Here is a 24,348-nt window from a genome sequence, read left to right on the forward strand (position 1 = left end):
AATGATTCTATGCAACATTACATTGGAGTAAGTGCCAGTGAATTTCCATAGGATCAGGCTGTAAGGATAAGGCACATTTTCCAGCCAAAACAGTGGCTTCACGCCTCTAGTTAAATGTGAAAGCAGCTTTGAAGTTCTGAGAAAGATTGAAAATCTAAAGCCAAGAGCTGTGCACACCTCATTAGGATCTAGCTATGGGAGAAGAAGACCAATCTGCTGCTTCCTGGTCAGGCATGCTTACCCATTGGAAAGGGGGCTTCAGGAAAACAAGATAAAAGAGCCTTTCAAAGTGGAAGTTCACAGTGACATTTTTATGAGTGCCAGTCAAGAAAGGTCCCAAGCACTGAACAGCTCACAGTCATTTACACAGCGTATTTCACAAAGAGAAATGAAGACCAACTATTATTTATTTATGTATGTCATTTATACAAGGGGCATAACCCACACATTCTTTGGTAGGACAGTGGTAGGGATGGCTGAATTGGAGAACGTCGGTTCTCATAAATACTGCTCCAAATCTCACTAATTTTCTCTTGATTTTTTCCTTCATTCAATAAAAGAAGAATTCAGCATCCATATCTAAAGCTTCAGTGAAGGATGATCAGGAAAAACAAAACCAAGTGGCACCATCTGCTGTGCGAGTTCTCTTCCTTTCTTCACGAGAATGTTTTTTAAAAGAAGTTTTAAGAGACTTCCACAATGCTTTTAAAAATGTCTGTAGAGTTTTGTCGTTGATCTTACCACACAGACACTGTAAAGCAAAGCCGAAGTTCTGGATTTAATTTTCAGCTTCAGACTAAACAGTGCATATGCTGTGAAAAACAAGGAGATGACTCTTGAGCAAAATGGGGCAATGGAAATGCTTTCCTTGAAGACCACTGGTGTAACTACTGAGCACCTCTTTGAACAGGAAAAGAGCTTTTCAAAGCTCAGAAATTTTGCATTGATTTTAATAAGCCCTAAAACTAAAAAAAAAGAAAAGAAGCAAAATTATTGCAGTTAATTCAGCTGCCATTTCATTATATAATACTACAGGCCAAAATATATATCCTTAATGTAAGCCATTTTGCTAATAAATCTACAAATACTTGATATCCCCTCCCCCAAAGTGATTATGATTTGATGACATACCTTTCTTATCTTGTTATTATAGTCACTTTCTCAAGAGTGCAAAGCAATACATTCAGAGGTCTTTGTTTTTCATGGTCTTGAGTACCTCTGAACAGCAGGAAAGAATAGGAATAAAATGTAGCCTTTTGAAGAATTTTTTTTAACTCCATCTGCTAAATAAACTACTATTACTACAAACAGAAATCCAACATAGTTTCTTTTTGTACTTAATAGCTTAATGTATAAAGGGGCTGCCTGGTTCATTAGTTATGGCAGCCCCTCAAAGGCCATTGAAGAATGCTTCCAGGGTCTCCTTGAAGGGAATATCTTATAGCCCAATGGCCCTGATCTGAGGACGCTTAAATCTGGAGACTGAAGCCATGAACGGACAAGACAGATCTTCTTACACATTTGAAAAATGCCCCTGGTTTGTAGAAAAATCTGAAATCTACAAAAAATATATTGAGGAATTAAAAAACCCACAATTATAAAAGAAGTGCCTGTAGCTTTAACTAGATTCCCTCAGTGGCTGTTACTAGGCAACCATAACAGTTTAGCTGGAATTCCAGCCTTGGTTTCTGTTAGTAAAAGGTGGGGGAAGTAGTTAGAGTTTCAGAGTACGATCTATGAGAATCACTACTCTGCTGTCAGTAAAAGGTGGGGGGGGGTCAGGGGCTCTTTCTAGGGCTGTTTTAGCCTTTGAGGGAGGATAACTGGAGCCAGGCCCAGAAGCAACCAGAGGGTGACTTGATACCACATGATTCATCTACGCCTGGCTGCTTACTATTGTTCAACAGCAGCCCTTCCTCCACTAAAACCAGCTTAGTATAGTGGTTAGAGTAGGATTTGGGAGACCCAGGTTTGAATCATCACTCTGCTGCGGAAGCTCACTAGGTGACTTTGGGCCAGTCGCACACTCTCAGCCTAACCTACCTCTCAGGGTTGTTGTGAGGATAATATGGAGGCAAAGAGTATGATGTAAATTGCTTTGGGTCCCATTGTGGAGAAAAGCAATATATAAATGAAGTAAATTAAGAAATACAGATGAAAATGAGGGGCAGATTAAAGGTACTTTGTTTAGGGGGATTGAAGGAGAGAAGGCTGTAGGGAAAACGGAAATAGCATTAGGAAGGGGATATAGGAAAAAGTGAAATACTCCCTGCAAATCCTTACAGATTCCTCAGCATGCAACTGGGACAGACAAAGGTTGGTGGAAAGAAAAGAAAGAAGCAGGAAAAGGGGAAAGAGGCAATGGGGGGCAAGAAAGGGAAAATGGTGATGGTGGTGGGGAAATGCAAGTTCTTGTGGGTTCTTACTTGTAATAAGAGATGGGCACAAACAGCAATTCAAACTAAAAAAAGCCACGAACAGCCCAATCTGCTGTTCAAGAACAAGCTGTTCGTGAGGCCCCATTCTAAATGAACAGGTGGTCATTGCAAGCCTCGTTCATTGCTGTTCGTCTTGCTGTTCGTCAAGCCAGACAGTCTGGCACATGCAATCAATTCCCTTGGCAACTTAGGCAGGGATTGTCTGAACTCTGTCTGAACTCCTGCTGTTGCCCCAGAAACCCCAATCTAAGCCCAATTTAGCTTGATAGGCAGGTCTTCCTTTCAAGTGTGGAGCTCCAAATTTGTTATAACAAGGGAGCAAAGAGCAGGGGGGAGGGGGGCTCCCAGCTCTGGCTTAGTTTGCAGACAGTGGAGAGGGAGAGAGTTGCTGTTGGCATTTTGATAGAGAGAGTGCATTGGAGCTTGAATTTTCTTTGTGTGTGGTGGGATAGGGATCTACCCCTTCAAGATGCAGGGCTGCTGCCAGGCTCTTGGGCCAAGCTATTATTTATTATTGGTACCTTTCCTGGTGCCTGCTCAGGTCAGGTTTCTGGGAGTGGTGTAGTAGAGATCTTGACTTGGATGATGGCTGGAGGAGAGCCAGCTGGCCCCCACAAACAGCCAACCACGAACATGTTCGTGAACAGAGCCATGTTCGTGGTTGTTCATGAGTCCCTGTTCGTGGATGGCAATGAACATCATGTTTATTTTTTTTCTGTTCGTGCCTATCTCTACTTGTAATATATATAAGCATCTTGCCACATAAGCTGGTCCTATCACTGCTGTTGGAGACTCTCCATATGATGATAAGTATGGCTGATCCCTGTGCATTATGGCTGCCATACAGAGATCCTAATTTATATTTTAAAAATTCCTTTGTGGCACTTATTCAACCGCCACAATGTATGAAGTGGCATGAATGAGTAATGGTGAATTCGACAGAAGATTGATTGTTAGCAAAATATTTTGATGGAAACATAGATACAGATTAATTACATGTCATAGTACTTTTTAGAAGTTACAACCACATGTATCAGGAACCCACCAACTGCATGTATGGGAGCATGCACTACTCACTACTCTCCCAATATGTGTAGGCACCATGCTGTGAGAACAGGTATAATGTGCACATTTACCATGCACGTACAGGCTCAATACGCAAAGTACCCTGGAAAACCCAGTGGTCATTTTGCACATACAACAAATGTACATGAATTGTACAGACACATGTTGCTCCTGTTCACACAACATGGTGACTATGCATATGGTGTAAGGATCATGGGTGGTGCATGTTCTCATTATACATGGTGGTTAGGATTTGTACATGTGATAGTTGTTAGGTATATATCATGGGATAAGTGGTAGTAGAGATCGCCCAAGGATTTTGGCACCCTGGACAGTAAATAATTTGCCACCTCCTACTCCCAGGGAAGTAACTTCTCACCCCCCACATAATACACACAAATTGAAGCAGGAAGCCACACCCACTCTCCTTGCCTCCCAGCATCGCAGAGAGGCAAGGCACACCAAAGGGAAGCTACTGCTTACCCTCCTCATTCCATCCCCACAGAGGTGAGGCAGTGCAGGGAGGCAGGAAGCTACCACTGATCCTCCTCAATCCCTGTTAAGACAAGGTGAAGTGGCAAGGTGGCAGGAAGGAGGAAGAGGGCCAGGCCAGGGCCACCTTGCCTCACTGATAGATGGAGGAAAGAACAGCTGCAGCTGCCCCCTCGGACCAGGGAGAGCCTCCTCAGACTACTGCTTGCCTCAGCACTTGGGCACTCCAGGATTGCCTACGGCTGAATAGTGAATAAACTGGCTCTAGTTGATAGTAATGTTTGAAAAGTCTAATGACAGCAATGTATTTGCACTTTCAGGTAAAACAGAATTGTGTTAAAAACAGGACATGTAGTGCTTAGAGAGGTCAGGATATAGGAGACCCAGATTTGACTCCTTACTCTGCCATGAAAACATGTTGGGTGACTTTGAACCAGTCACACATTCTCAGCTTTATGTACCTAACAGGGTTGTCATGGGAATAAAATGAAGGACAATAATGTTGTGAGCCACTTTGGGCCTTCATTGGAAATAACAGTAGGGCATAGGATTCAAGGCATATATATATATTTCATATATATATGAAATAAATAAAGCATTTGGTCTGTTGATGGGGTGGGGTTAGTAGTTGAGATCAGCATTCTATAAATGAGTTCAGCATTCTATAAAGAAATTTCAGTGGGTTTTGCAGTTGTCATGTGAAGGCATAAATGATAATCCAGATTGTAACTCGCCACATTAAAGTTCAACCCAATTTTATGAGATTTTAATTGTTAGAGAATTCACAATTAAATGCAGTTTAAAAATTTCTCAAGCTGTCAGCTCACATTGACTGTATGAATAGTTATGTGAATTGGCCTTTGTTTCAGTGAAGCAAATGCCCAGTTGGGTTTTTTTTTGTAATTCTAATTGATATTAAGAATATGGAAGCAGTGGATTAGAAACATCAGGAAAAGCCACAAAACATTAGTCTGCCTAAGTGCATATCTACCTCTGATATAAAGGATAAAGAGATCTATTATTCCAGACTCCAGGAAAACGTCATACATTACTTTTCCTGACACAGAGATTAGTTTTTCCTAGGAAAAGCATGTAAGAAAACAATATATGAGAGGCAGTGCAATATTTCTGATGTAAGCACACAAACATACTGTTGCCTCTATCAACTTCCCAATACATAGACCCAGAGAACACACTTTCTTCACCCTTCTAATATGCCATGTGACGGCAAGGAAAAGCCGTAGCTATTTTCTGACAGTGATAAATGATCACTTAAGAAAAAGACATCACTTTGTGATTAATGTCAATTGCACTAAATGTTATTATATAACATGATAATATATGATCTCCTGTAAATGGATGGGCTTATAATGCCATCAATCATTGTAATGACTTCTGTATCTGCACCCTTTTGTACAGAGTATCAGACCATTCAAAGGGCAATTTTTTTTGCAATACTTTTGCATACTATTTTTATGCTTCAGAAGGGATAAATAAAAATAAAGTATGTCCTGTTTTTTTTAAAAAGTTTCACTCTGACAATCTTCACGATGTCTTCCTAAAAATAACTATTTCCTTTGTATTATGATACAATATAATCTATCTGCATGGCACTTTAGTTAAGGATACAGCTGTCGCAAACTGCTTTTAAAGTAGGAAACTGGCCCTTTTCTCCCTATTGCATATTTTGTAATTTAAACAAACAAACAAACAAGATTATAATATGTTTTGCTGAAAAAATCAATCTGGTTTTAGGACATCGATGATGGTTCTTGAAAGTTGCTGTATGTGAATATGTGAGATATATACTTTTTTTCACTGTCTGTTTAAAGTTTCCGGTAGACCTGCTATCCTTTTCTAGCACAAGTTCACCACAGGCATTCTCCCTGTTGTTATAAATCATTTCAAAGCCATTATGTGGACTACATATATCTTATGATTTAAGAGTTTGTATTAATACTGAGAGAATATCACTTCCCAGTGGAACCTGCTATTGCATTCTGCAGCTGCAAGATGGGAAATCCTCAGGGTTCTGTAACTGTCTGAAGATACGGCTGAATTTTACATAGTATCTTCATGGCTCTAAGCAAGAAAGCATCTGTCCTTAAAGTAAGATTCAGTGAATGGATTTGCCCTGTAGTGTGTCTAAAGTCTGGAACTGTGTTATAGAACTGTGTTAAAAAGGGGAAGGGGATTATATTTGGCTTTGCTGTATATTGTACAACTAGTAACGAAGTCCATTGCTGGAAAAAATACAATGGGCTCTAGAAAGGGGAAGGTGGTCAGGCAGGCATTGCCTCCTTCTCCGTGACTGATCCTAACCGGGTAAAGGCGGGGGGCAGACATTGCCATCTCCACCACTCCAGATCCCGACCGTGTGAAGGGGGGGGGCATCGCCCAGCTGGGTGAAGGTGTGGGGAGGGCATTGCTACCTGCTCTGTGCCTGATTCCAGGTGACTGAAGGTGAGGGGTGAGCATTGCTCCTTGATCCATGCCTGTTCCATTCATAAGCACAGAAAGAGTTTGATAACAAGTACAAAACAGTTATTAAAATGTATTCGAGAAAAAAACTTTATCTCTGCAAGGAAAGGAGTTAGAGATTTATGTTTTTAAAATGAAAACTGCGAATTCAGATAATCTACTGTATGTATTGTTACAACAGTAGGTTGATATAATGCTATGAAAATGATTACTTTTTAAAACTGCAAAATCCCTGGGGGACCAGAGGTGGGTAGTGGTAGCCACTTCTGCTGCCAGAAGAAGCAGCACAACTTGAAAAGCACATAGCTGGTGCTTCCCCAGGGTCCATCCCAACAGAGATTGGTTTGCTCTGCTGATGTCAGCCTCCTAGGTCTGGGTCTGCCCAGAAGGAACTCTTAAGTTTGGCTCATGGAGGAAGAGGAAGTTAGGTATAGATGGTAGAGTTGTTCTTTTTTTAGGCTTCTCCATGCAAAGCCTTCCCCACATGTTCATTTTTGATTTTTTTAACAAAACCAGCTGTTATATAGATATAACTTTATAAGCATAAACAAAAAATAAGGGGAGCAGTGTGACATTTATGAAGATGTCACCAACAATAACAGCAAAAATATTGGGAGGGGGGAAGATCCCCAACAAGCAGCCGATGGGGCATTTCACCCCTCACAGGCTTGGATCAGCTGCTTGTCGGGGAGATCCCCAACAAGCAGCTGATCGGGTGGTTTAAATGCCCCTTTCTGTGCTGCTTTGCAGCAGCAGGGAAAAGGGCTTTCTTCCCACCAGCTTGGATCAGCTTATTGTCAGGGATCAGCTGTTTGGGGGGGGTTAAATGCCCCTTTCCTTTGCAGCATGCAAAGGGGTATTGAGCTTTTACACGAACCAAACAAACTGGCAGACTAGTTCGTGGAAGTTCATGGGAAACGGGCTTCCATGAACCGTTGGTTCGTGAAGCACGAACCGGCCCAGTTCATGACGAACTTTAGTTCGTCTTGCAGTTCGTGCCCATCTCTACTCAGCTGTAGTATGATCAAACTGTCTTCTCTCTTTTAACATCACACTTGGTACTAGTTGAAATTCCAAGAACTTTCAAAGGCAGCCTTAGATAAAAAGTATTGCAGTAGTCCAGTCTGGAAGTCACCTATACATGTGTAATTGTGGCCAGGTCAGATTTGCCCAGATATGACTTCAACTGGTATATCTGCTTAAGCTGGAATATGGTACTTTTGGATACAGGTTACCACCCAGATACCCAGAAGCAAAGCTGAGAATCCAAGCAGGCATCCAAACTGTGCATCTGCATCTTCAGAAGGAGTATTATCCTATTTAACACAAGTTAGATGTCACTCTAAGGATCTATATCTCCCACCAACAGTACCTTCATTTTGTTCACCTGCATCCAACCTATCACTGAATTTAGACACTGGCTTACCAAGTCCACAGCATCCTTAGGAACTGAGTAAAAGGGTAAATAGAGCTGGCTGTCAATCACATTAATGAAACTGCACTCCAAAGGGTTGTTTTCAGTGGTTTCATTTAGCTGTTAAAGAGCATGAGATGGAACCTTGTCGAACCCCATGAGCCAAATACCTTGCGGCAGACTACTGATCTACTACCATTTTCTTTATCTTCCTCTGCAAAGGACTGTAAACACCATGGAGTGGTCCCTCCCAATCCAGCTTTGGCTAGGCAGTTCAAAAAGATGCTGTGTTCAATGATACTGAATACTGCTGAGAAGCCCAGAAGAATGAATAAGGATGGATTCTATTTCACAGTGCAGGTTACTGATAAAGATGACCAAGGTTGTTCTCATGCCACATCTAAGTTGGAAACTAGACTGAAAGGTATCCAGATAACCAGGATCAAGAAGTTGGAGCTGAGAAATAATTGCCTACTTTATCCCTTACTGAGGTATAGAATGTATGAATCAAAGAATAGTTTCTTGCAAGTTTGTTGGACCATAGTTTCTTTGTCACAAACACAGTCAGCTGAGTTATTTTTCCATTCTAGAGCTTCAACAGGACCACCAGCCATGCCAGAAATTTTATCAAAGCCATCAAAGGAAAGCTTCTGGATTCAACAACCTTCAAAGATTTCTCTGTCCTAATTGTTCCCCATCCCTCCAGATAGTACTGGAGCTGAAACACTAAATCTAAAAATAATAAAGGAGCCTCTGAAACCACTGTCCAACTTCAAGACAAGGGTGCCTTGGCAAGAATGTTGAAGTTACCAAAACTATATAACTAGATGCCTTTAACATTACCACCATGATCTTTTCTGCCAGCTCAAGTAGGGTGGTTTTTGAGCAGCAGCATGGGAAAAACTGCAACAAAATCCTTTAACTATCTTGAACTCAGACACATCAGAACTGGTGACAGTTGGGGGGTCAGTGAGGCCTGGTCAGGGAGGTGAATTCAGGAAAGATCTTGCCCCCCCCACCAATCCCTGTACATCTAGTCTGTGCTGCTGAAATAAAACCCAGGTGAACATAGTGGGGATAAAATAATGCCACCCAACTAGCCTACCAAGTTCCCTGAAATACAACCCAGGTCAGTTTGAACATTCAGGAAATATCTTGAATGGCTGATATTTTTCCTTAGTGATCTGGAATTCATCATCAGCAGATAGGTCTGTAACATGGCACCCAGGAACCATTCAGCTAGAACAGGACCAGATAGACCATAACTGTATGTTTTTTCTTATGTTTATCTTCTTCATTACTCGTCCACTGCCATATCTTCTCCTACTTTATACACTTTTGATGGCAGTTCCCCCTGCCCCATGAATGCTAAGGCCATGGATTTAAAAGGGTGTAACTCTGTTTAGGATGAGATTGTTTGTTCTGAAGACATATTAAGAAAACATCAAATCCTCATCAGAAAGAAATATTAAAATATCTTCCAATGTATGGTATAGGAGGTATCCTATTGGTTAGTTCTATTCACTGTCCTCTTGAGTTACTGGTAGAATGTATGTGTACATCCACATAACAGCTGCACAATTATTTATAACAACAGGTAGAACTCTTGTGGTGAACTTGCAGCAGAATACTAGAGGTAGTTGCAAACCAGCAGGAAATTCCAAAAGGACTTGAAGTGTATACTTTTACATTAGTTATTTACTTGCTTTCTCGCTTGATTTATAGTCCAAACTTCTCAATGAAACTCAAGACGGATTGCAAAAGGTGGAATAATATATTTGGGTACCATCTGAGAGCTATTGTAGCATAGTGATTAAGTGAATGGCTCAGAGCCAGCACTCCACTAGTTTGTCTCACACTACTGCCATGAACTCTGCAGGTGGCCTTGGGTAAGCCATTCCTCTCAGCCCCAGTTCCCCAGCTGTATTGTGGGGATAATAATAATGTTGACTTTGTTCACCACTCTGAGTTGGGCACTAATCTGTCTAGAAGGGCGGTATATAAGCACACCATTGTTATTGCAGTTATTTTAAATCCGTGTTCCTGACCTGCTTGCCTTCTGGCTCATGTTATTGCCTTTTTCCAGCCTGCTAGATGGACTCCTCAGCTCTGTTTACCTTTGGCTTTCCTCTAGTCTCTGCACCCTTGCATCAGTTGCTGTTTTTGGATTGGTTTTTCACATCTGACTCCAGCTGTCCCTTACAAGGTTGTTGAAGGAACTTTCAATTTGCTCTGGTCTAGCAGAAGAATCTTGAGTAACCTAGGTCTTACTGATCCAAACTGCAATGAAATACATCGGTACTACAATACTTGGGCACAATACCTCCAGGTCTCATTGATGGATATGTTTCTAGCTTAATCCATAATGCCACATGGAAAAACCATCTGTGAAGATATTTTGAAGGAAAAGGAAGTGATTCCTCTGAATGTCGTGTAAGATTTACATTATTCTCCATGAACTTCCATGTAGTCTCTGTGTTTAAATAATTTTTCACTATTTCCTTAGACAGCTCAGATTAGGAAGCCTGGATGAGCTCATCTTCTTGTTAATTTTGAGCCTGAACTATTCACCTTTTCAGGCCAATTTGATAGGATAAATTAAAAGGGATAAGCAAGGAGACTAAGAGAACACTCTAAAGGGTAGCCATATGGCCCAGTTGTCTTAACTTGTCCAGTTTCTGGGCAGGTCACCTATACCTGTAAGGACCACTAAGTGGTTCAGATTCTGCTTTTAAAAAGCGTATATCTAACCCTTGTAGTCCTAGAGATATGTGGTAAAATGAATAGGAAATATTCTGCCCAATTGTCTTTAGAGACTCAAGACTGCTCCCACCTTCTAGCCAATGAAAATCATTGCTATGATTGCTTTGATTGACTTGCTTGCTATGTCTTTTCCTGACAAACTTTGTGGCTCTCTGAGAAGAAAGAATTAACAAATCCTGCTACAAGAAAATGATCTCATTCAGCATGATGTAGACAAATAGAGGGTTGACCACAGGCTGTGGGAAATTGGTGTTTGAAACCTTGCTTAGCCATAGAGTATACTGGGTGACCCTAAGTCTCATTCTCTTTTAGCCTAGTTTTCATGAGCTGACACAAAGCAAATGAAATACAATGTAACAACTGATGTACACTGTATAATTAGCAAGCATATTGCCAAATATGCAGATTCAGCTATCTGGATATGGGGAACTAGAATATGGCAATCTCAGAACTGTGACAGAAAGTTCATTCTTCCCAGGCATTGTATCTTTTAACTGTTTAACCATTACAGCTTTTGAACTATAGAGTAGTTAGTTCTCTGATCCTGAGATTCAGGGTGCAGGGCTGGTTCACCGCCTAAGAGGCTGCCTGGGGTGACACATTGGTGTGGGTGGCAATGTGAGAGGATCTGAGGTAAGCTACAGAGGAAGCACTTCCTCTACTGCCCAGGAAAGATCCAACCCATGGTGCAGAGATGCTCCATCTGCAGCCCACCTTCTTGATTTTGTTGTGAAAGCCTACATTCCTAATTAGGAATCTTATTGATAAGTACTGAGCAGCAGGGCTTTTTTTCAGCAGGAACACGGTGGAACGGAGTTCCAGCACCTATTGAAAATGGTCACATGGCCGGTGGCCCCACCCCCTGATCTTCAGATAAAGGGGAGTTTAGATTGCCCTCCATGCCGCTGGTGTGGAGGGCAATCTAAACTCGCCTCTGCCTGGAGATCAGGGGGCAGGGCCACTGGCCATGTGACCATTTTCACCAAGGGCAATTTAAACTTTAAAAAACTCCCCCCTTGTTCCAGCTGACCCAAAGTGACATCATTGTGCGGTCCTGAGTTCCATCACCTCTTTTCCCAGAAAACCCCCCCCCTGCTGAGCAGCATATCTGTAATAAATTGGTCTAAGAGGACTGAAAGGCCAAAAATTATTCAAACAATAGTTCATTTTCATAATTATTTCATTAATTATGTTTTTTACAATGTTAGCACATGCTCCTATTTACCATGGGCAGCTACTGTTTGGTTTTTTTTGGTCTAATCTTTCCCAGTTATGCTTTCATTTGCATTTCACTGTTATCTCTAAGTGGTGCCATAAACCATCATTACATTGAGTGAGAGACAACAATACTAAAACAGAGAGAGAAATTAGGGTTTAAACATTAAGACATTATGATAAACTTTTCAAAACTTCACTTACAGTGCAGTTCTATGAAGTGTTACATCAGTCTAAGCTAACTGATTTCAATGGGTTAGACTGGAGTAACTGCACCAAATTGTACTATTAGTTAACTAAAATTCACACATGGGGGAAGGTGATAGATATCTTTCTGTCTTTTTCTCTCTCACATATATGCACTTTATATTATTCAACACAAAGTAACTACTGTTCTCAAATTCTATTCTCCAAATCAATAATATTAACTCCAAATTAATCTATAAACATTTATTGAAAACGTGCAAAACTAATCCTCTTAACAAAACAGTCTGGCAAAGATAGGCTCTATATATGGAAGTTGAGTCCAAGGCAGCATAACAGTTTTTGTTGCGTAATCTGCATAAAATGACTTTGATTAGCTGCAACATTTATTTTTACGCTCACTACGCCTATTGTCATACTGTTACTGCATATGCTGAAGAGCTATTGAGTTTAACATCCTACTATATAAAAGGCAAACCGTGTTTCAGACAACTCACTTCCTACCCAGGTGCACCTCCAGAAGGTGCTGCTGCAGAGGGAAGCCAAGGAGAGGCAGCTTGTCCCTCCAGAGAACGCAGTGCGGCAGGAAGCCCAAGACGGGATCAGGTACAGAGCACGAGGCAATGCCCATCCCCCCTTCACAACCAGCCAGAATCAGGAGTGGAGGAGTTGGCAATGCCCGCCCCCCCTTCACCCAACTGGGATCAGGAGCGAAGCATGTGGCAATGTCCACTCTCCTTTCACCCAGCTGGGATCAGGAGCAGAGCAGGTGGCAATACCCACCTCCTGCCTTCACCCAGCTCAGATCAGGCATGGAGCAAGTGACAATGCCTGCCCCCCCAACCCAGCTGGGATCAGGAGCGGAGCAGGTGTCAATGTCTGCCCCCCCGCCTTCACCCAGCTGGGATCAGGAATGGAACAGGTGGCACTGCCCATTCCCCCTTCATCCAGCTGGGATAAGGAGCAGAACAGGTAGCAATGCCTGCCCCCTGCCTTCAGCCAGCTGGGATCAGGTACAGGGCAGGAGGCAATGCCAACCTTCCTTCACCTGGCTGGAATCAAGTACGGAGTAGGAGGCAATACCTGCTCCCCTTCACCTGGCCAAGATCAGTAGCAGAGCAGGTAGCAATGCCTAACCCCCGTTCACCCAGCTAGAATCAGGCGTGGAGCAGGTGGAAATGCCTGCCCCCCTTCACTCGGCCGGGATCAGGCGTGGAGCAGATGGCAATGCACGGCCCCCTTTACTCGGCTGGGATAATACATGGAACAAGAGACAATGCCCCCACTTTCACCTGGCTGGGATCAGATGCAGAGCAGGTGGAAATGCCTTACCTTCACCTTCACCTTCACTCGGCCAGGATCAGGTGCAGCACAGGAGGCAATGCCCGCTCTCCCCTTCATCAGGCCAAGATCAGGAGTGAAGCAAGTGACAATGCCCACCCCCACTTCAACCCACCAGAATCAGGCGTGGAGAGCTGTCAATGCCTGCCCCCGCTTCACTTCGCTGGGATAAGACGCAGAGCAGGAAGCAATGCCCACCCCCCTTCACCCAACCAGGATCAGCAGCAGAGCAGGTAGCAATGTTTACCCTCCATTCACCCAGCTGGGATCAGGAGCAGAGCAGGAGGCAATGCCTGCCCCCCCTTCACTCGGCTGGGATCAGGAGCAGAGCAGGTAGCAATGCTTAACCCCCCCTTTCACCCTGCTGGGATCAGGCGTGGAGCAGGAGGCAATGCCTGCCCCCTCCTGCCTTCACCTGGCTGGGATCACTGATGGAGGAGGAGGCAATACCCACCTGCCCACCCTCCCCTTTCTAGAGCCCGTTGTATTTATTTTTTCACAATGGGCTTTGTTGCTAGTAATCTAAATAATTCGCATATTCATTTCTTACCTGAGCTGGCTTCTTCTGGACCACCTGTTGGGGCTGTAAAGAAAAAAAAGATACAATGTAGATAATTTACCAGAATACGTATTTCCCAAGCTCTTTATTTCATATAAGGTATACAGAATATGTAAGCTGTATGTAAGATAATACAAATTCCCTATGCTAGGTATATGTTTAGAACTACATATTTTACTCTTCCCTTCTTTTAACCTGATTATTTAGGAAATGGCAACCTTCATTGAGGGCTATATGAATAATATAGTTAACAAGTCAGAAATTATTTGCATAATCTCTGTGTTCAGCTGCATGCGGTTAACATCATGCATTCATAATTTCCCTGAAGATGGATGCCAGAAGTACATGTACATTTGTACAGAATATTATGTTGCTCTTCATAGTATTCCAGAAGAAAATACAGATGTATGTTAAAGAGGTAGTTATACAGCAATATAGTATAGAGACCTACAGTGACAGGTTGACAGTTGCTGTTGTTGAGGTCACACAGTCCTGTGTACAACATTATTCTGTGCTCAAGGATTCCCACTTTTCCTTTGCATTTTGAAACTGAATGGGAAGTATTTTTTAAAGTATGCACCCAATTTTTCTTTTCATTCTAAAGATGAGGGCTAAAATACAATAGGCCTTTGAATAAGAAGGTTCTGATTTCATTCTCTTTGGAATATGCAAAAATTGCTTACCCCAGAGAGCATGCAGCTTCTTGAATGGAGAGTTGTTCAGTCTCTATGTAAAGAGCTTACAAAAGAATTAATTATGCATACCTGATTACAGACAAAGAGTATCCTTTGGAGCAGGATACAGGGTCCCAATTTAGGGCCAGCATTTTTTTTAAAAAAAACCCTAAGCAAGAGTTTATAGACATGTTGCCAAAAGTCTTTAATTCCTGTTGAATTTTGCATTCAATGAGCTGCCAGGAATGGGTGTAGGGGACAATTCATTACAGCGTGTACAGTGAGGCTTCAGCTGTTGGCCAAGGGTCCAGATCCACAGAATAGCTCCAAAACGTGATGTGGGATTCAGTTAGCTTTTCCACTGGGGAAAAAGAAGGACCACTATAAAGGCTGTGCTAGGAGATCATGAGACCCACGTAGACCAAAGCCATTTTTGATCAGGAGCTGCAGTAAGGAGGAGAACTGGGCAAGACTGATCCACTACATGGATGTTTCAGACTGTGCAGGTAACACCATATTTTCCAAGTGGGTCCTGTTACTATCAGGAAATTTTCTGTGGAGAGAAAATACTCACATGGTGAGATGTTTTCCAGCATTACAGCCTGTGCATTGTGAGATCGTGGAAGTCTTTTTAATCACCTCTATGTGAGGTCTGTAACATTTGAAGGGGCCTTTACTAAAAACTTTGGGAAACACTGAAAAAGTACATGGCAATAAATGGAAACAAGAGTTCACTGCCATCATGGAAGGAGACACTCCACAACTGCAGAATAAATCCCAGGCCTGCCAAATGAGAGCTCTTATTCAAACAGAGCACCCATTCATTCACAGCCAATCTCAATTTGCCTTAATAATTACAGCAGGATCAAAGTCCAAACAATTTCCCTCCTAAACCATACAGGGTTACATATAAAGGGGTAGATCCTCCATTGGTGTATATCAACAAAGCTGTTAATTTACTATATTTGAGGGCTCTCTTCCCTGTTTTAAATCTTAAATAGCTTTATCTGAAACATAGTTTTTCCTTGTTAAACTTGAGAGCACGTAAGTAGTCTAGAGATGGTATCTTTTTTCTGGTTCAGCTTGTTGATGGAAACATGAAAACAAGTGACCTTTTTGTTGGGCATACCTCTTTTTTCAGATTGAAATGAAACAGAGAAGTATTAAAATTAAAAAGAGGCTGAACTGGTTTGCAGAATTACAATTGTGCTTAACCATTGTGCTTAATATCACAGATCGACACTTTAAAAACATAATCTATCATATAGCCTGCAAAGACAAAGCAGCTATCAGCTTTCATGTGGCAGGAAAACCCCAGAATGAGAAAGATTTCTATAAACCTTGGTCTATATCCAGTCATACAAAGTACTATATTTTCCCTTCACTTTTTTAAATGAATAGCTACAGTATTGTGCCTCAGTTCAGTCAGGCTCTTCTGCAGCCATTCATGAAAATAAAAACAAACCAAAATAAACACTCAGAAAAACTTTTGGGTCCAGTCTGGAGCCATTGGGTGCCAGAGGCTGAGAAAACATACTGGCAGCTCCAACCCCAAACAGCATTGAAAGTATTCAAGGATCTGCTTGGTGGTCTGTAAAGTATGAAGTGCTGTGTGGAAGGGCAGCTGGTAGAATTACTGTGACACATACTAGGCAGAGGGCCAGGGTTGGCCTTGTTTCAGACATTGTCTTTCCTCTCATTGAAGTGTCAGGACCTAATTCATGGAAAATTTGGTGAGTTGGCAGCTGTTTCAGAGGATTTCATTGAGTTGCAGAGTGCTGGAGTCACATGAATGCAGCGTGCTCAGCCAAGAAATAGGGGGATTTCTGAGCAGCAGAAACGAGTCAGCCTGCAAGAATGTCTTTGGGTTTGATGTGGTTTTGGAGTAAACATGTGTACAGGTGTAATCGGCAGGGGAGGGGAAAGAGGCCGAGGAGTGCTAATGGTCGACATTATTAAAAGGAGCAAGGTCTTTTGAAATGCACTGCCTTATTGCAGCAACACTTGGATCCCAAAGGAGAGAGTGTGTGTGTGTGTGTGATCAGCTCAAGCTTTGCAACTGATATTCAAGGAGAATTACCAAATGATTGGTCCTGCCTGTGTGAGGCAGGCCTGCAATATAATTAAATACTCAAGATAGCTGCCAAGTAAGATTTTAAAACCCAAGCACAACAAACAAACCATTTAACCAAAAATGCCTTGTGTGCATTTGCAACTATAGTTTAATGCACAGAGAGAGAAAGGCACAGGCAAGGGGAAGGGGTGTGTGTGTGTAGTGATATTTTCCCAACAAGTTTGCATTTTTGTATATATAATCTACACTGAACTATAGTTTAACGCTCAGTTATTTGAGGAAGAAGGTTAAATTGCTTCCTTTTGTAATAACTACATCCAGAACATTCCAACTCAAATGAGACTCTTGGCTCAAATTACAGATGGGAGAGGAAAGAGATCGAGGGATCTAGGAGTGGGGAGGAATGACATACCCTTCAAGAGAAGGGGAAAGAGCTGAAGACAGCTATAGGCCAGTGGGCCTTGCCGCATCTCTTGCCCCATATTCAACCCTCTTTCCTGCCAAATGCTTCTGGGATGTCATCGGACATTGGAGTAAGAAAACTCTGAGTCCAGATACCAGGCTAAAAACTGGGCTCAAATGGGCTATTTACTTATGCTCGGAGGTCCTCATAAAAACACACAAAACAATGTACGATTATAGTAATGTTTTATATTTTGTAGCACTTTCCCAACATACTTAAAGCATTTCATGTACATTTTCTCAGTAATCCATATCATTAAACCTGTCAAGTAAGTCACTAATATTATCCCTGAGAAACTGGCATCGTGTTTTGCCTAGGATGATTGGGTGAGTGCAGGGAACTTCCAGTTCAGAGGTTTGGATTCATTGGTAAGTCTCTGCTGATGGAAGAGAATCAAGCCAATGAAATGAGTCAGCCTCCCTAACCCTCCCAAACAGCAGCCAAATGATCCCCAAAATGCTGCTTCTGGGGACTGGGGACCCCAGTAATATCATCTGCTCCTTCCATTATCAGATTTTTTGTGTGGAATCCAATCCATATTCAAGAAAGGTTGGAAGGGGAGAAATCAGTGGCATTGCATGTATCAGAAAGACCCGTTTGTTTTAATTGGGATAGTCAGGCATATACCCATATTGGCAATATCACATTTAATGCAGTCCATGGACAGAGGAAGGTGTGAGTGATTCATGGAAAGGGAGGGACATGTGATACCCTGGCCTTCTGCCAATCCCTAAAGCCCTGTTAACTGCATTTCTGCACCTGGCCCATGGATAGTTTACAGGACCAGGCTGTTAGTGGAGTTTGTACTTTTACTGAAGAAGTACGTGCCCCAGTCTCTGGAACAAAAGGTCATGATTTCAGTTTTCTATACCTAATGTTTGGAATTAACTAGCCACTGTGGGTTTTATGAACACAGACTCATGAGTAGCTGGAATTCATCCGAACATTTGATATTGTCAACGAAATTTCACAATAAACTGCATAGGCTCATAAACTAAGACAATAGTAACCTGTGGGAAATTTTTGCAAAAATCTGTTGAATTCCTAGTTTTTTCTCTTTTTTTCCTTTTTATTTCATTTGGCGCAGATTTTAATACTAATGATACAAGCAGAATCATTCAAATGATACCAATGGTCTTATTAAACTAACTTCCTACATTTTCCTGGACTTAAAGAAAAACCCATACAATCTCATGGGGTTCCACTGTAGAAGTTTTTTGTCACTTGTAACATTACTTTTACTTTACAAAGGTTATGGAAAGGAGCAGTATTCCCAAAAGTGATTTATTGGGTTACTCTTTTCAGATTCAAAATACATTCCCACAAAAAAGCCCACGTTAGTAACAAACATTCGCAAGACTTATAAAATATCAATATTTTACTGAATTAAGCTTGTGGTTGTTGTGGCACTGCTCTTTAACTTCTAAGGTGGCCTTGGCTTTTTTTGTCCTGAAGGATTGGAACATCATAATTTTCCTGAGATTTCTTCTATGGGATACAGTTGTCCTCAGGAACATTGCCAATGTTCATCTTGCAATAGATGAGTGAGATTATTCAGAGCTTTCAGGTTCAGTAGCACCAACATGCTGATGGCACCCAGCTCTATGGAATTAATGGAATTCATGAAACTGACTGTCTCTGTAGGCATGGATGAGAATGAACAAGCTGAAATGTTCTGTCAAAGGTGAAGCCAATAGGGAAAACTAGTGTTCTGCCAGAGATTTACTTAAAATTATCGTCATTCTATTTGATGAGGATCCTAAGGATCCCAGGCCTGCTTTCTGAAAAGCAGATTGGAACTGTTGCTTAGGAGTGCCTTCACTTACATTTAGTATTTGTTTAGCCTCTATCTAGACAAGTCTGTCCTTGCTACATTCATCCAAGCGTTTAAAACTTTTAGGCTTGATTTTTGTAACAATTGAAGATTCTTGGAGACTGACCCTGTGCTAGTCATTCTCTCTTAGTCTAACCTACCTCTCAGGGTTGTTGTGAGGATAAAATGGAGGAGGGGAGAGCAATGTTGTAAGCTGCTTTGAGTCCCCACTGAGGAAAAAGCACACTGTAAATATCTAAATAAATGCTTATATAAAACCTCTTCTTTATCACTTACACTGTCTACCAGTTTTAATGGTCTTCATCTACACAGCCTTTTAGGGCATGGGACCAAGATATCTGAAGAACTGTCTCTCCTTTTATGAGCCCAGGTGTGCTTCTTGAGGGTGCCATCACTCCAATCAAGCAAGAACAGTGTTAACAACTAGAATCTAACTTGTACCTCCTATTCTCTGGAATAATTTCCTGAAGAGGAGTAAGGAATGTAGCTCTCTTTCAACTGGCATAGGCTAAATCAAGTTTTGTTGTTGTTGCTTTGTTATTTTTGACTTGTTTATATTTTTGTGTTTGTAGTCTCGTGATTTTATTCATTGTTGGTCAGTATAGTTTTAATGATGTTAACTAGGAAAAAATAGTATAGAAATATTTTAAATAAATAAACAAAGAAATTACCTGCCACCTCAGGGACCATTTGCTGTTCTCTGCATTTACGAAGAGGCTGCTGGTGTCTGCTTCCTGGCTGCCATGTTTCCTTATTGAAGTGTGCATGTTCGTATGGCAGCCAGGACTGGAGCTTGGGCAGCCACTGCCAATGGTAGAGAAAGCTGTAGTTATGACAAGGGAAGGGAAAGGGGACAGTTCCTCAGCTCTCCAATTGGAGAGGATCAGAGGGTCTGATGGGTCTACTTAGTGAGGAAGGGTGAGACCAACCTAATGAGGAAAACATACATTTGAGCCACAGTTGAGCTTCACAGTGTTCTTCAGGCAAAAAAAACGGTCAGAGAAAAATTAGGGAAAATGTCATAGTACTTGTGTGTGTGTGTGTGTGTGTGTGAAAGTTATGAGAGACAAAGGTGCACTCTCTTGATCCTTTTCTGAATATTCAGGAATAAAATGTCAGAATTTGAGTTTTCATGGAAGGAAATGAGCTTAAAGTGAGTTTACTGAATATTTCTGGAATTTTTCTCCCATTTAAACAAACTTTTTCTCCAAGAAAGAAATATTATGGGCTGGATCCCATGGAGCATTTATGCTGACAGAAGGATTTGTCAGCAGAGCACAAACTTCTTCCTCTCTTCTGCTGCAGCGTTAAATGCCCCCCCCCCCATTCTGTGGGAGGGGAGAGGCGAGAAAGGTGTGCTCTGCTGATGGAAACCCTTCCATCAGCAGAAATGCTCCATGGAATCAAAGCTAATATTTTTTTGGCTTCAATTCCATGGAGCATGGAAGCTCCAAGTGCATGGAGGAACTTGCTGAGAACTCACCTATGTCTTTCAAAGTCAATATGTAAATCATCCATGAGGCTAAGATGTAGATTTGCTCAACCATTTTAAGATGGTGATAAAACTTCTACAAATTGCCATTTTTGGTTGATGATCAATTTATTGAAAGATTTTATATGTGTAAAGATTGACATCATTTCCCAGTTCAATCTAAATTTGAAGCTGTTATGTGATGAAGTATACTTTCTTGATTTGAAACATAATTCTCCCTTGCACATTTTCTTAGAGCCAACAAATTACAACTTGAATTTAGGTCATAGCATACAAGATAGCGACAGTGTCAAAAACATTGCAATTTATGGAGACTTCACCTGTGTATTTCCATATCATTCCATACAGCAACATGTACTGTCTTTCTTACGTACCTGAGTATAACATGCTATTTCACTACAGACTAATCTTCACAATAAGAAACAGTAGATTAAACTGTAGGAAAAACACATCTTAAATATTTATAAGATCTATTTAATTTGAAGGATTTTCATCCTAGCCTTAAATGGGCAGCTATCCATTTTAGACTTGCAAGTTTGCAACCTGAAGTCACCTAATGACCTTTATGACACAAGGATATTGAATCTGAGTCTCCCCAGTCCTAATCTGACACTATCCAGTTACCACATAGGCTGTCAAGGTGCTTATCTTTGATGCTTATATATTAGAAAAACATTAATAAGAATGTATTTTGCATTTTTATATACGCACATATGCAGACACAGACATGTGCAAATGGTGGTAAGGAACATTAATTTCATGGTGGATAGGATATTAATAGCTGTTAGAAACGACAAGTGAGACCTCCAAGGACTTGTGTATGGGGGGGGGGGAAATCTCAATTTCCCTCCTTCACCATGTCCTCTTACTCTTCCTTGCCCCCTATATCCTCTCCCATTTTCTTGCTTCCTTCTTTCCCTCCCAACCATCTTTGTCTGTCCCCCCCCATCTTCATCTTTCCCCCTTCCTCCCCCTGGCAGCTTCTCCCTTATGGCCTAGTTGCATGCTGCCAGATAAGCCAGGCCCAGTTGCATGTTGGGGAATCAGCAAGGACTTGGGGGGGGGGTACTTCACTTTCCCCTGTATCCCATTCCCCACACTATTTCCTCTTTCTCTTCTCCTGGAAGCCTCCATATGCTCACCTTTTACTACATCCTTCTCTACTTGAAATCCACAAAACAAGTTACCTTTTATCTGGCCCTCATCTTTACCTGTATTTCTTAATTTACTTCATTCATATACTGCCTTTCTCCACAACGGGGACCCAAAGCAGCTTACATCATCTTTCTTGCCTCCAAATTATCCTCACAAAAACCCTGAGAGGTACATTAGGCTGAATGTGTGTGACTGGCTCAAAGTCACCCAGTGAATTTCCATAGCAGAGTAGTGATTCAAACCTGGGTCTCCCAGATCCTACTCTGAAACTCTTAACTATTACACTACACTGGCTTGGAGTTTTGGTGGTGCTGTTGAATAGTAGCAAGGAGCTGGGCCTGGTCATGTGGTATCAAGCTGCCCAGTGGTTACTTTCAGGACTGGCCACAATTTGCCTTCCCTCAAAGGCCAAAGCAGCTCTGGAAAGGGCCCTGAACCCCACCACCACCTTTAATTAACATAAACCAAGATTGGGTTACTGAATAAACTGTTGTGGTTGCCTAGCAACAGCCATGGAGGGCATCTGGTTAAAGCTCCAGATGCTCTTTTTATCATTTGGGATTTTTTGTAACCCCTCATTGTATTTTTTTTTTTTTAGATTCTTCTGCAAACCTGGGGCATTTTTCAGGTGTGTAGGAAGATCTGTCTTGTCTGTTCATGACTCCAGTTTCCAGATTTAAGTATTCTCAAATCAGGACTACTTGCCTATTAATATGTAAGAAGTAAATGCTGACCTTATTCAGAGGCAGTCTTAATATCTCTAACTCTCAACACAGACAAATCTGCTGTCCTTTCCTGCCACAACTTTAAGCAGCAGCAAGAAGGGGGGAAACCTTCAGTGTCAAGCATACCAATATATCACCCAGAAGTAATATAGGGAAGCTCTAGGAATTGCCAAAATTTTATGATTGGAGCTAGACATGGGCACGAATTGAAATATGAAGTAAATTTCATCACAGAACAGGCTGTTTCATGTATCGCGAAACAGCATTTTGTGGGGCTGCAGTTATCACGAAATTCATGACTTCTAGGCTTGTTTTGTTAGCTTTGTGAACCATTCGTAATTGCAGACAGGCTGGCACCAATCCATTGATTCCCTAGGTAACAATGGGTCCAGACCTTTTGTTGCCATTGGAAACCCCAATCATAGCCCACTTACCCTTGATTGGCAGCTCTCCTAGCCATCTGGAGAGCTTCCATTCTGCCCTATACAGCCAGGAGCTGGGGGTCAATCCCCTAGGCAACCAAGGAGGTGGGCCTTCTTGTAGCCATGGGCACCCCAATCTCACCCCTCCAAACCCTGTTAGGCAGGTCTGTCAGCCAACCACAGACCTCCTGTTCTTATCTATGTCAGCGTTTTGCTGGGATTGGAGTGGGAGAGTGTGTGGAAGGATTTGGGATTGTGCTTTTGGCTGCTGCTGCTTTAAAGAGACTGAAAAAAGCCTCTTATTTCCAGCTCTTGGCCTTGCTGTGGGAAGGTCTTTGGATGAGGGTGCCTTTTTTCCTCCACCGCACCCCTCATTCTGTCTTCCTGGCCCAGGTCCACCACGGCTGGTCCTTTGTCCTCCTCTGCTCCAGCAACTCCTGGTCCCTGTTTCAGTCATGTACTCTGGCAGCACTTCCCTTCTCACCCTTCCCAATCAACGTGTTACAAACTAGGACGGTGGGTGGAGGAGAGCCTGCTGAAGTCTCCCTCCGAGTTTGGCATCTGGGTATGAAGGGGGTGTTGAAATGCCCCGGGTTCTGATGAATCACGAAACTAAAGAATTGTTTCGGCAAATGTTATCAGTTTCGTGAAGTTTTCTGACTTGTGGATTGCGATGAAACACGAAACTCTCGTTCCGGGCTTTTTCCTATTCATGCCCATGTCTAATTGGAACTACCTTATGTCAGTTTCTGGGTTTTCACAAAAGTGATGTAGCAGCACAGATGACATTGTGCCCCCATGTCCCTTTTCCCCCCACGTGGCAACAATGTAGGGGATAGATTAAACGTAGGCTGGTTGGCAAGTGGGAAGGAGAGAAGAAAGCAGGAAAAGGAGAGGATATGGGTGCTGCTAGGAGGAGGGAAAGAGGAAATAGTGGCAGCTGGAGCCAAGCCACTGGGCCCAGCGCAGCAGTTGGCAGCACACAAATGGACTGTACTTTTCCCAGAGGCTGCCAGAAGGAGGGAATGCAGGAAAATTGCAAATAAAGGTAGTTGGGCTGATTGGTGGAAAAAAGAGAAGAAAGCAGGAAATACAGAAGAAGGCATGGTTGCTTTCAGAAAAGAGAGAGAAAATAGGAAAAATGAAACGCCCCCTGCAAATCTTCATAGATCCCCGGCTTGTACCACTGAATGCCAGCTGAAGCATGGCAATAGCAGAGTAGAAGTCTTAGCTTGTGTCCTGCTTATGGGAATTTGGGGGACAACTAGCTGGCTGTTGTGGGGAAAAGGATGTTGGACTAGATTAAACTTTTGGTCTGTTCCAGCAGAGCTTTTCTTATATTCTTAGTTTTGATACAGTGATTGTCACAAAATAGTTACTTATTATATGGGGTTGATATCAGTATTACATTATCCATTTTAATTCTATTATTCATATGACAATTTATTTTTGCAGGTGGTCCTTATTACTTGATTTCAAAATAATTCCAGCATTGTAATTTAAATCAATGAGTTTAAAAATGAGTCTATAAATGTTA

General features: G+C 42.0%; 1 protein-coding gene across 1 annotated transcript in view; it reads right to left on the reverse strand.

The window, feature by feature from the left end:
• The window catches only part of HMGA2 (high mobility group AT-hook 2), a 168,199-nt gene that overhangs the window by 13,397 nt on the left and 130,454 nt on the right, over positions 1-24,348 (reverse strand). The window contains exons 4-5 of the mRNA XM_054988717.1: positions 19,689-19,821; positions 13,964-13,996 (exon numbers count right to left, since the gene is read on the reverse strand). Of these exons, the coding sequence (XP_054844692.1) occupies positions 13,964-13,996; positions 19,689-19,821 (166 nt within the window). The remainder of the gene's footprint in view (positions 1-13,963; positions 13,997-19,688; positions 19,822-24,348) is intronic.

Source organism: Eublepharis macularius, chromosome 9, assembly GCF_028583425.1.
Source record: "Eublepharis macularius isolate TG4126 chromosome 9, MPM_Emac_v1.0, whole genome shotgun sequence".
In the NCBI taxonomy this organism is placed as follows: domain Eukaryota; kingdom Metazoa; phylum Chordata; class Lepidosauria; order Squamata; family Eublepharidae; genus Eublepharis; species Eublepharis macularius.